Source organism: Saccostrea cucullata, unplaced genomic scaffold, assembly GCF_032062105.1.
Source record: "Saccostrea cucullata isolate Sc308-1 unplaced genomic scaffold, CSIRO_AGI_Scuc_v1 ctg5670, whole genome shotgun sequence".
Taxonomy (NCBI): Eukaryota; Metazoa; Mollusca; class Bivalvia; order Ostreida; family Ostreidae; genus Saccostrea; species Saccostrea cuccullata.
Window position 1 is genome coordinate 1 of NW_026929125.1, and position 12,292 is coordinate 12,292.

General features: G+C 34.8%; 1 protein-coding gene across 1 annotated transcript; it reads left to right on the forward strand.

The window, feature by feature from the left end:
* Positions 1 to 1,881: 1,881 nt before the first annotated feature.
* On the forward strand, positions 1,882 to 3,774 carry LOC134279857 (uncharacterized). The gene is made up of 4 exons (XM_062762277.1): positions 1,882 to 2,773; positions 2,865 to 2,981; positions 3,119 to 3,221; positions 3,327 to 3,774. Exons 1-4 carry the CDS (start codon positions 1,897 to 1,899, stop codon positions 3,772 to 3,774), a joined length of 1,545 nt encoding a protein of 514 aa, XP_062618261.1. The 5' UTR covers positions 1,882 to 1,896.
* Positions 3,775 to 12,292: the final 8,518 nt, after the last annotated feature.

Consider the following 12,292-nt stretch of genomic DNA (forward strand, 5'->3'; position numbering starts at 1 on the left):
TTTTTACCCGTGTCAACCCTTTGAAAATTCATTATGATTTTTGACCCTTTGACCTTGAAGTTTAACCGGCTTTTCCAAAATTTAAACATTGCCTAAAATTGACCATGACTTTTGATAAAGAAAGGATAACGCTTTCATACCTAGATTTACACATGTATATACGTATTAGCTTTGACTAGGCCTATCGAAAAAAGTATAGCTTAAGAATTCGTCAATACGGTAGCACACAAATTGGCTTTGCTTTTCACCAGCGTGTGTCATGGTGTGACGTAAGGTCATTTTAACAAGGTCAAGGTTGCAAACATTCCTTTACTATCTTTTTTAATAGTAAAACATAAATAAAATGAGATCTACCCTTAAAAGATTGCTTTTACATTAGAACGTGGCATGACCTTGACCCAAGGTCATTTCTCCCTGTCCGCAGCTCCGACGGAAGACCTACTCGTTGCTTTGCAACGAGCTGGCTCTAGTTCTAATTAAAATTTATTGCCATACTTTGTATGTATTTAATTTGTGTCTTTATCTGTAAGTCATCTGATTTTAATAAATATTCAACGGATTTTTTCCGAGGACGGTTTCTTTACTATTTGTTTATATTTCCATAACAACGTGGAGCTCCAGACGACCAGCTGATGATAAAACCTAATTTATGCATGTAATGTCCATGTCTTGAATATTGAGAAACTGTGTGTGATTTTAATATGGACCAGTTTGAGGTAACAATTTTTTATCCCTACATGTAAGTACCAGTAATTTATAACCTTTATACCAGTAGATCCGCTCCACCGCTATTCCTCTGATCATGTAAACAATGAACCATCTGCGTGTAAACATACTGCATTTACATTGAATAAATAGTTTGATAAAGTCTATTTGTATGAAAATGGAACAAAAAACAATTTTTCTAACTGAAAAGATTAAAATCATTAGTGTGAGTTGTACATATCTACCAGAACACGTAAGATTGCGCCGATATATCCCCCCGAAAAAAAATAATTCAGGAGGGATAACTCTGACAATCTAAGTATTTCAGAGGGGTACCAGAGAGGGTGTGTTTTTTCAATTTAAGTTAAAAGGAAATATTTATTGCTTTTGCAGTGTAAAATTACTTATAAAGTTCTTAAACTAGCGAATAAAATTTATTGTTTTGGGTTAGTATATATACATGTATTTATTTTTGTATTGCAAATGAATATTTTGAACACTCCGGCAGTACGTAAGATTTAAAAAAAAAATCAGAATATTCCAGGATTTAAAATTGAAACAGCCTTTAATATATTCATTTAAATTGATAAATAGATTAATTATTGTTTTGATACATTTATTTATTTATTTACTAGTTTAATAGTTTGATGGATTTGCAAACAACTAAATAATTTAAAAATATGGCCTAGCTTAACTTTCTCTCCCCCCCTCTCTCTCTCTCTTTCTCTGAGGCATTTTTAAACAAGGACTACGCCCCCTATTTTTATTCTCTCCATCTTGCATAAACATAAAAAAATACAGTACAAATCCTTTATAAAACAATGTTTTATTATTTATTGGTTAATTGTATGAAAATGAATGTGATAAATTAATGATTCATAGACTTTTTACTGTTCATAGGAACTTGAAAACTTGTTTCGAGAACACTTTGGAAACTCTTCATTGAAAGATGATGAAAAACAAATGGAAAACAGTGATGATGAGATACCTATAGAAGAAAATGAAGTAGATGATATTATTGCAAGCAGAGTTAATCAATATGCAGAGATTGAAAGTGACGGAGGAGACAAAGAAGAATCGACAGATAGTTCTGGAGAATCACATACATGTAAATTCGGATGTCGTTGTTCAGCTAACTGTTTTGAACATTTTACAAAAGAAGTCACAGATCACATTTATAAATTAAGAAAAATGGGTAAAGAAGAGAAAGAGATGTACATCATGGGCTCTCTCAATCAAAAAGGCAGCAAGAAGATAACATCCAAGAGAAAAGAGAGGAAGAGAACTAGATATATTTATACTTTCAAAGGCCATGAAATATGCAGAGACGCATTTGTTTATATCTACGATACGACTCAAAAAGTTTTGAGAAATATTGCCAAATATCTCAGTGAACATGGAGCTATCCCCCGAGAGCATGGCAACACAGGAAAGAAACCTTCACACTCTCTGAAATTCGAAGAAATTCGTAATGCGGTGACATTTATTTTGAATTATGCTGGAGAAGTAGGGATGCCCAAGCCTGAAGCCCCTAGGGGAAGTGACGGAATTCCACCGGTGTATCTTCCATCATCAGACACCAAGAAGGACATCCACAAGCGTTATGTTGCTTCATGTGAAGAATCTGAATTCCGTGCTCTTAAAGTGTCTTCTTTTCAAGACGTATGGCTTAAATGCGTCCCACATATCAAAATTAGCAAACCTAGGGATGATGTTTGTCATCGATGTGAGCGTCTGCGGAAGGAAATTATTGATGCTGTTACAGAAGAGGAGAAGCTTTCGGCAATCAACGCCTTTCAGGAACACATTGCAGATGCGAAGAAAGAGCGCGAGTACTACAGAGCCTGTATAGAAAATGCAGTGCAGGAAATGGAGAACTGGGAAGGTGAGGAACTTGCAAATATCCATTATACATTTGATTTCGCCCAGCACTTTCAGTTGCCACACCATTCTCGCCAGATGGGTCCAACCTATTTCGCTCAGCTACGCCGGATCCAGGTGTTTGGAGTAAGAATTGACAGCGTTTCCAAGCAGCTTAACTTCATCGTGGACGAGAATCAAACTATAGGTATATATTCTATTCTGCAGCTTTTTGATTGAAATACTAGTAAGCATTTTAAAACAATGTGATGATTAAGTTCATGCACTTCTCTTTGCAGGACCAGACGGAACTCAAACAAGTGGACCTAATGCAGTCATAAGCATGCTCGACTATGCCCTTACAGAACACGGCTTTGGCGAACAAAAATGCACACTGCATGCAGACAACTGTTCTGGTTGGTTTCATAACAAATTAAAACTCTTTCTTTCATAGATGTACCGAGTATTTATATATATATATATATATATATATATATATATATATATATATATATATATATATCTATCTAATATATCAACACATTCATTTTAGGGCAAAATAAAAACCAGTTCGTCATAGCGTACCTCTGTTGGCGTGTTATAACTGGACGTCATTGTGAGGTAGAATACTGCATGCAAATACCCGGACACACGCGGTAATTAAGTTACTACATAATACATTTATGAGTATAAGTGCTCTTTATTCTTTACTTTCTTAAAGTTCAACTGTTTATTGATACAGTACTTTTTTTGTACTACAGGTGCTTGGTTGATAGTGGATTTGCCCACATCCGGAAGCTCTATAGACGCTCTGACATTGATTCTCTTGCACAGTTCCTCACACTTGTTAATAAATCGGCCGCTTCAAATGAAGCAGTATCCTATGATGATACTTGGCAGTGGCGAAACTGGAAAGACTTTCTTTCCACTTACTTTCGCCCTGTGAAAAGTGTACGTAAGTACCATCATTTTAGATTCACTTCTGCAGAACCATGGTATGTTTACGTCAAGGAGCGAACCGACTCGGTAGAACAGAAGTTCTCATTGAAAAAAATTGGTGCGCCTAACTTCGATGCCACCGAGATTCCAGCAATTCTACCTCCTGCTGGGATGACAAAGGAGAGGCAGACCTACCTTTACAGGAATGTGAGGCCTTATGTGCGCCCTTCCCACCAGGAGGACCTGTGTCCTACACCAACGGAAGAATAAATTAAATGCATGAATCAATTGTACATACTCAGTATCAATTTTCTCTTGCCAGTTAGTACATGACTAATTAATTAGTCAGTGAAAGACAATATGCTGATAATGAACCATTTTCAATTGTAAAATATGTTATTTTAAATGTTTAGTTTATGCATTAAATGACATTAGCTTCCTACGTTAAAACTTGGTTATACCAAAGCTACTGGGACAAATGGAATTACTTCGTTACATCCGTAATTCATCATAGACATATCAGACATTTGTTAAATATATACAGGATGGGGATCAAAAATAAATTTGCTATATCCGTTAATTTACTATATCCGTAATTGTATTAAATGAATTTTGCTTTAATAGTAGAGACATCATGTTCAATGTTAACTTTGGTTGATACATTAAATGCAACACAAAACCTTGTGTTTTAAATTATTCTGGATCAGGTTATTTCCAAAGAGTGGTGGACTTCTCTTATTTCCTAAAGGCAATTACCATATAAGAGATATACCTGATTTATCCTGAACCTTTTACAGACTCATTTAAACGATTTAAACATGTAATGAGTGATTTAATTCTGAGAAATGACAATTATATGTACATGCATTACAATGCAAAAAGAGTCACTTTCAAAGTTAATTTTTTGACGTTTGTGCAAAAATAACGTAACGTCAAAGTTTACTTAGAATTGATGTAGGACCATAAAAATTCAGATTTGGCAACTTCAAACCTTGCTCTATCAAAATCCATGAAAATCTCAAAATGTATAAAAATTGCCATAAGGAAAATGTTCAGCCCCTAGACTCTTTCAAATTTGTGCTTCGAAAATTTTCAGTGCGCTATTTGAAATACGTTTTTGGGCTGATTTCTATAATATTCCAGCAATGTAGACATACTTTTATATATTATGTTCATCTTACAAAGCAGAACCTGATTATACAAAAGATAATATTCAATCTTTATTTTAAGGGAGGTTTATTCCCTTCGAGTATTTTTTAGAGTACGCGAAAAACAAGAGGCCCACGGGCCTTATAGGTCACCTGAGCATTATGCAACAACTTTCCAGTGATCGAATTTGATTCATGTTTTAAGCCAGATGCTATATGGCATTCACAATTTTGAAAGAGGCACAATTGATCATCATAACAAAACACTTAGCAGTTGCTAAGCTTGGTTACTGAATACCCATACGCAGGGTAGGGGAACAATATTCCAACTTATCAGTAATATTCAGCAATAATCAGTAGTGCCCCTAACACTGTGACGTAAACCCCTGACCCTAGGTCCACACATTGCAAAAATTTTAAAAAGGTACCCTTAAAATTGCCTATCAAAAAAGAAATACATGTTTTTTAAATATAAAGGAGCAGATTTCAAACAATTAGTTCATTTTCAGTATATAAGTAGAGCCCTCCCCCCCCCACTCCTGACCCTGGGGCCTTGAATTCACAATTCTGCAAGATTAGGGCCCTTGCTCATCATAACTATTTAAGGAGTTCATCTGCTTCATACCCAGAGACAGAGAAGAAAATTTTCAAAGATTTAATGTATTTTCATTATATAATCAATAGAGCCCCTCCCTAACACCAGAACCCTGATCCTGTGACCATAAAATTCATAATTTTAGAAAGGGCATTTTTGCTCAGCATAAATATGTACTTAGTTAGTTTATTTAATACCTAGGAGCAGAGAAGATTTTCACAGAATTCATGCATTTTCACTATATAATCAATAGAGCCCCCCCCCCCCCACACACACACACACCAAAACCCTTGACCCTGGGGCCATAAAATTCACAATTTTGGTTCAGGCACTCTTGCTCATCATAACTATGCACTTAGTTAGTTTATTTGATACCTAGGAGCAGAGAAGATTTTCAAAGAATCCATGCATTTTCACTATATATAATCAATAGATCCCCCCCCACACACACACCAAAACCCTTGACCCTGGGACCATAAAAATCACAATTTTGATTGAGGCCCTCTTGCTCATCATAACTAAGCACTTAGTTAGTTTATTTGATACATAGAAGCAGAGAAGAAGATTTTCAAAGAATTCATGTATTTTCACTATATAATCAATAGAGCCACCCCTCCCCTCCTTAACACTAGAACCCTTGACCCTGGGGCTATAAAATTTACAATTTGGGTTAAAGTACTCTTGCTCATCATAACTATGCACTTAGTTAGTTTATTTAATGCAAAGGGGCAGAGAAGAAGATTTTCAAAGAAATCATGTATTTTCACTATATATAATCAATAGAGTCCCACCCTAACACCAGATCCCCTGACCCTGGGGCCATAAAATTCACAATTTTGGTAGAAGCACTCTTGCTCATCATGACTATGTACTTAGTTGGTTTATTTTATACCCAGGAGCAGAGAAGAAGATTTTCAAAGAAATAATGCATTTTCACTATATACTTATTTAGCCCCGCCCTAGCACTAGAACCCCTGACCCCAGGGTCATGAATTTCACAGTTTTGGTAGAGGACTCAATGCTGATTACAAACATGCAAAGTTTGACTGCTTGATGTCCAGGAGTAAAGAAGAAAATTTTTAAAGATTGCATTAATTTTAGTGGCTTTGGCCCCACCCCTCAGGCCCCAGGGGGGCAGGGATCATGAAATTCACAATTTTTGTTCCCCTTCACCCATAGATGCTTTGTGCCAAATTTGGTTGAAATTGGTTCAGTGGTTGTAGAGAAGAAGCTGAAAATGTTCAAATGTTAACACACGACGAACGACGCACGACGACGGACGAAAACGGATAGCAATAGGTCACCTGAGTTTACTCAGGTGACCTAAAAATGTAGATCCAATTTTAGAGTTTTAGGGGCATAAAAATCTTAACAGATGTCATGATAAAAGTTATCGCATATTCTTCCTCGTCTTTTTGAGACAATGAAAATGATGTAAGGCACATTAAGATAGCTCCACAAATAAAACTTCAGGTCCCCGAGAAATGAAGAAATTAAGGTCAGATAAACCCCGTAAAAATGGAAAAAAGTTTCTGGGTTCAAAATGTTTATTTCTAACCCAAATGAATATAAAGGTTCTTTATGTCATTTTGTTCGTTTTTCAAACGAGAAAGAATATTTAATCAGATTTGTTGTAGGATAGATAATAAAAATTTCAGCCCCTTATTTAAACTTTCAGTGTAGACTTCGAACATTTTCAATGCGCTATTTGAAATGCCTGTTTGGCTTTTTTGTTTTAATCAAGTGATATTGACAATCCATATATCATTATGTTCATATTATTGATAAAAAAAAACAATTATATTTTTAATTTTTTGCAATGACTTAAAGGCAAATGAAATATTTTAGAAATACTTCTCATTAACAAAAGCAACAAGTGTTTACATACTATACTTATATTTTAATTTCTATACTTAAGCTACACCTGGTTTCAAATAATAATAATCAAGAAGGTGAGTTTTTGTGCTTCTTCTGATCACAACGTTTGTATCTTCATGCTCTAAGAATCTCTAGATTCGGGGGCACACTGCTCAACGCGTTATCGGCTACTCGGTTGTTATCGGACACTCGGTTGATAACAATTTTTGACAGGTTAATAAATTATTTTAAATAAACTCTGTTAAAATAGAAACAGAGAATATTCATTGTGCTTTTTGTAAACAGAAATGAATACGGATACAAAATAAAGCCTCGATACGTACTAGTCTAGCATTTGTTAGCCTTTGGAAGGCTTTTAAAGTTAAATTTGTTATATTTTGCAAGTTTTTCTCCGATTGGCATTGCTGTAAATAGCCTTTTTTCTTCAAAATCCTTGTTTACCTTGCGTTAATGATTGTGCACACGAAGACTTCCTCAGAATCTTGCAAATATGTAAATAAAGGGAAAAAATTGCCTGAGTTTAACTTTCAGTATGTTATCGGAAATACGGTTGAATAATGCACTTTGTTATCGGATAACTCGGTTTTGGTTATCGGAAACAACGGTTGTCATAAATTAAGGGAAAACGCAAAGAAACGACAGAAATTCTAATTTTTGGCTATAATATGCCTCTTTAAGAACATGTATCTTTTAAAAATTGTGTGTTTTTTGGCATTTCTCACTGAAATCTGCATTGACCTGTTTGAAAATATGGTACAAGTTTTAAATTTCATTACAAGGTACCGAGATCCCCATGTGTGGCGCAGTGGTTAGAGTGTCAGCTCTAGAGTTGCCAAGTAAGGAGTCGATCCTTACGTCGCGGGTTCGTATCCCACAGTGGGACGTCGCAGTAGGTGCTAGCACAAAAAAGATCCCTCACTGCTCAATGGCCCTATAGGTGCTGAGTATATGACAAATTTTGAAGCTCTCCGCCGGCAAGTGATGACGTCTCCATATGACTGGAAAAAACGAAGGAGGGCGTTAAAGAACATACAATCAAGTTGCTGAACGCATGGCGAAGAAACAGTTGCTACCCATTTTGATCGACTTAGGTCAGTCGCCGCTGAGTTTCAAACTCACAACCTTTCGAACACAAATACATTTATCAGTTTGGTATGTACATACAAAACAATTTAAACTCAAGGGTGGTTAGGTGAATTTCCAAAAAGGTAGTTAGACCAAAATATATGACATAAAATTCAAAATTTTGAATTAAGGTAGGATTCTTCTCTGGTTTCTGACTAGATGAAATATCCAAAGTACATTTGCTTTTATCTCTTATATATTTAGGTGTAAAAGATTTAAAAGACCATATTTTTCTTTTCTCATCACAACTGTACAACTTTAAATAGAAATGGTAATCCGCTTTTGAAAACTAGCAGGGACTATATTTTTGGCGGAATGATGGCGTATGAAAATATCTTCTTTTCTGTCTCTCAAAATTATTATAGAACAATGAATTAGTTATAATTTTTTAACAATCAAAGACTTGAAGAAATTTTCTATTGTATGTTTAATTAATAATAAGGGACTGAAGTTTCTAAATATATCAAATTTATATGATTTTTCAAACAAACTAGAAATATCTTAGCTTTTGTAAGCTTCCAATCTGACTGCAGATTTGAGCCAAAAATCCGTAAAAAGTATTTCTTCTCTCTTAGTAAACGATCAAAACATTTTGTTTTTGTATTATTTTGTACCTTTATGTGACAACTTCACCATATGTGAAAATGAGAAAAATTTAAATATAGGAAGCGTCTAAAAATAACTAATATATTCTAAAAAATAAGAAAAGTAGAGGAAATTCGGATTAGCCAATATCCATTTTAATTAAATTATTTAGGTCAATTTGGTAAATCATCTTATAGGTCCTTTATGGTAGTATCTTCTTAGGCATAAAGAAAAACATTCAGTCTTTTAAAATACAAGTAGGGATTGCATAATTGGCACAACAGTAATTATTTATCATTAATGTCCAGGAAAAAGGTAATGACCTTGACCTGATCTTGCCTCTAATATTAAACGGTCAAATTTAATCTCACTGATACCATTACTTAGTAATACTGTCTTCTTGATTCTGTGAAAATTTCATTAATTTTTAAATACAGGAAATGTGAAGAATCCTACCTTGAAAAAAATAAAAAAAATCGTAAATACGGATCTCTAAAACATCGGAGGTTGTTACATCCTGCAGTGTGCTCAAATTCAATGTGTTGATAGCGCTAATGCTCAGATGGTTGGGGGGGGGGGGCTGACATGGATTTTGCATTGCTATTGGGGTTTATACTGAAGCAAAAAATCTCTACCATCCCCCCACCCCCCGTGTAATTGAAAACGCAAATAACTGTTTGTAGAAAAAGTTTAAAATACGAGGAACTGAAGTGAATCAATAAGCACCCCTCCTCCTTAATAGGTATTTTAAACGGTTGGAAAATAAGTTATGTATTTTTTTTGTTAAAGCGTTTCTAACACAATAAAATTCCAGTCGGCTCCCTTAATAACTCATTTTTTTTTTAAATATTTTTTTCTGAACGACGCTTTTTGTTAAAGGATAGTCTCTTTAGTCTACTACATATCCATATTACATTGTATAAAAAAGAATTAAGAATTATTATTTTTCTTTAATGTTGGGAGCTATCTTATTTACACAAGATCACATGATCAAGTATTTAAAAAGTTGTATAAACTGGGTGATTCTATTTTAAGCTTCTAAAGTATGTTAAACGTTCTTCTGCGGAGCAACATAAGTCCTGACGTCACAACCCCAGACACTTATTTCATATATGGGGCATCCTTCTAAGCCTTACCTGCTATATATGTGTAACTGTGACGTGATAATACGATTAACATTACTGGACAAATAAAATAGTTCCCCGGGGATCATGGGGGAAATTGAACTTGTTTTTTTTTCCCTCAAAATAACGTAATACATGTAAACTATATCAGAAGACTAAAGCAAAATTGTTATCATTAATTAAACATGATAATTTACGTTTGAAACTGTCTGAAGCAGTTTCCAAGAGGTTATCTTGAATGGAAAACAAGAAAAATGGTTGAACAAATGAGTAGTTCTATAATAATTTTATAATTATTAATCTTATTTATATACATTTATATCAAAACAAACTTTTACGTTTGCTATTTTCAAGGATTGGCAGATTATAATGGAATTTTCCATCTATGTATGAAGCTAATAAAGGAAACTTTTTAACCTGAGTTTCCGATAACGTACAGCCGTCAAAAACCGAAGTATCCGGCAACATCAACCGAGTTGACGATAACATGTTTTCAACTAATGAGATATTTTAAAAGACTGTTTACTAACCTTTAATTTGGATTTTTAATCCCAGTTTGCTGATCTAAAGGTATCTGATTGTCCATAGAGTAAACAGATCAGTTTGTTTGATAGAATAAACTAATTTTGAACTGTACAGAAGTTAAAATGTGGTGACATAGTCCGAAAATTTTATAAAATATCATTTGAAAGAGCTGTAGATCTTTTGAAAGAGAGTGATTTGGTTTATGCTTTCTGCTGCTGAAAAGTATCATCAATTATCTGTCATAGATCACAAACTTTATTTGCTGAAATACAAATTTATCGTTGATATATGAAACTTAAAATTACCCACATTTTCTAAACATTGCTTTTCTTGCACCGAGTGTCCGATAACAACCGAGTTGCCGGTAACGCGTTGAGTAGTGTGGGGGGGGGGGGGGGGAGGTCGTGTATCCCATTTGTCCTCACTATTTTCTGGAATGCCGCAATCTCTTTAGAGAGATAGTCGATTCTTGCATCATCTTTAACTTTCAGTTGTACAAAGGTAGGTAATGTGCAGAATAGAACATTAATTTCCAGGGTGCATACATTTCGATCAAACGGAAACTGATTATAAACTTTCCATCTCTCATGAACAGAAGTTCAAAATATGTGATTGATTCGAAGCGTGTATTTTGCCGCAAATCCAAAAGAAGAGGAGGAGAAACACTAGCACGACGAAAACAAAAGGGGTCCTGAATTTTTCCAATTCTTTAATTTCCTCTGTAATTCTCTTTTCCTGAGGCTTGAGTTTTTGCTCAATCCCCAGCAGTATGTCTATAAGTTTTTGTTTGATTCATCAGAAACATTCATCAAAAACAGAAAACTGGTGATATTAGTCATAAAAAGTTGTACCATTTCTTAATGTGACGAAGACAATAAGGGTAATGTGACAGAGAAGTAAGGGGATGAGTTCTTTCCCTTAATTCGCCAGCTGGCGAATCAAGCCATTTCCTTTAATATATCATTTTTCTAGTATATTTAGCAGAACAAAACGCGATAAAGAAAATATATTTCATTTCAAGATCATTTAAGTTTTATACAACCAAATAATAATATTTTGCAGCGATCCACTTACTTTTGTATTAAATTTAACGGATCATGAATGCTTAAATGTATTTATAGCATGAATGGGTTATTTTTATTTAAAATGACAAATCATAGAAATCTAAAATTTTACATATTAAATAAAATTTAATATCTAAACAAAAAGGACTGGTTACATCATCCTTCAGTCTCCTCACCATTCGCCTTAAGGAATCTAAAGTACTGGTTACATCATCCTCAAGTCTCCTCACCATTCGCCTTAAGGAATCTAAAGTACTGGTTACATCATCCTCGAGTCTCCTCACCATTCGCCTTAAGGAATCTAAAGTACTGGTTACATCATCCTCGAGTCTCCTCACCATTCGCCTTAAGGAATCTACAGTACTGGTTATATCATCCTCGAGTCTCCTCACCATTCGCCTTAAGGAATCTAAAGTACTGGTTACATCATCCTCGAGTCTCCTCACCATTCGCCTTAAGGAATCTACAGTACTGGTTATATCATCCTCGAAGTCTCCTCACCATTCGCCTTAAGGAATCTAAAGTACTGGTTACATCATCCTCGAGTCTCCTCACCATTCGCCTTAAGGAATCTAAAGTACTGGTTACATCATCCTCGAGTCTCCTCACCATTCGCCTTAAGGAATCTAAAGTACTGGTTACATCATCCTCGAGTCTCCTCACCATTCGCCTTAAGGAATCTAAAGTACTGGTTACATCATCCTCGAGTCTCCTCACCATTCGCCTTAAGGAATCTACAGTACT

What these genes read in the sequence shown, in the direction of transcription:
- LOC134279857 (XM_062762277.1), top strand. Translation starts at nt 1,897, where the DNA reads ATGGGTAAAGAAGAGAAAGAGATGTACATCATGGGCTCTCTCAATCAA. An exon ending in GCATGCAGACAACTGTTCTG is followed by an intron (nt 2,982 to 3,118) that starts GTTGGTTTCATA and finishes CATTCATTTTAG; the next exon opens with GGCAAAATAAAAACCAGTTC. An exon ending in CAAATACCCGGACACACGCG is followed by an intron (nt 3,222 to 3,326) that starts GTAATTAAGTTA and finishes TTTGTACTACAG; the next exon opens with GTGCTTGGTTGATAGTGGAT.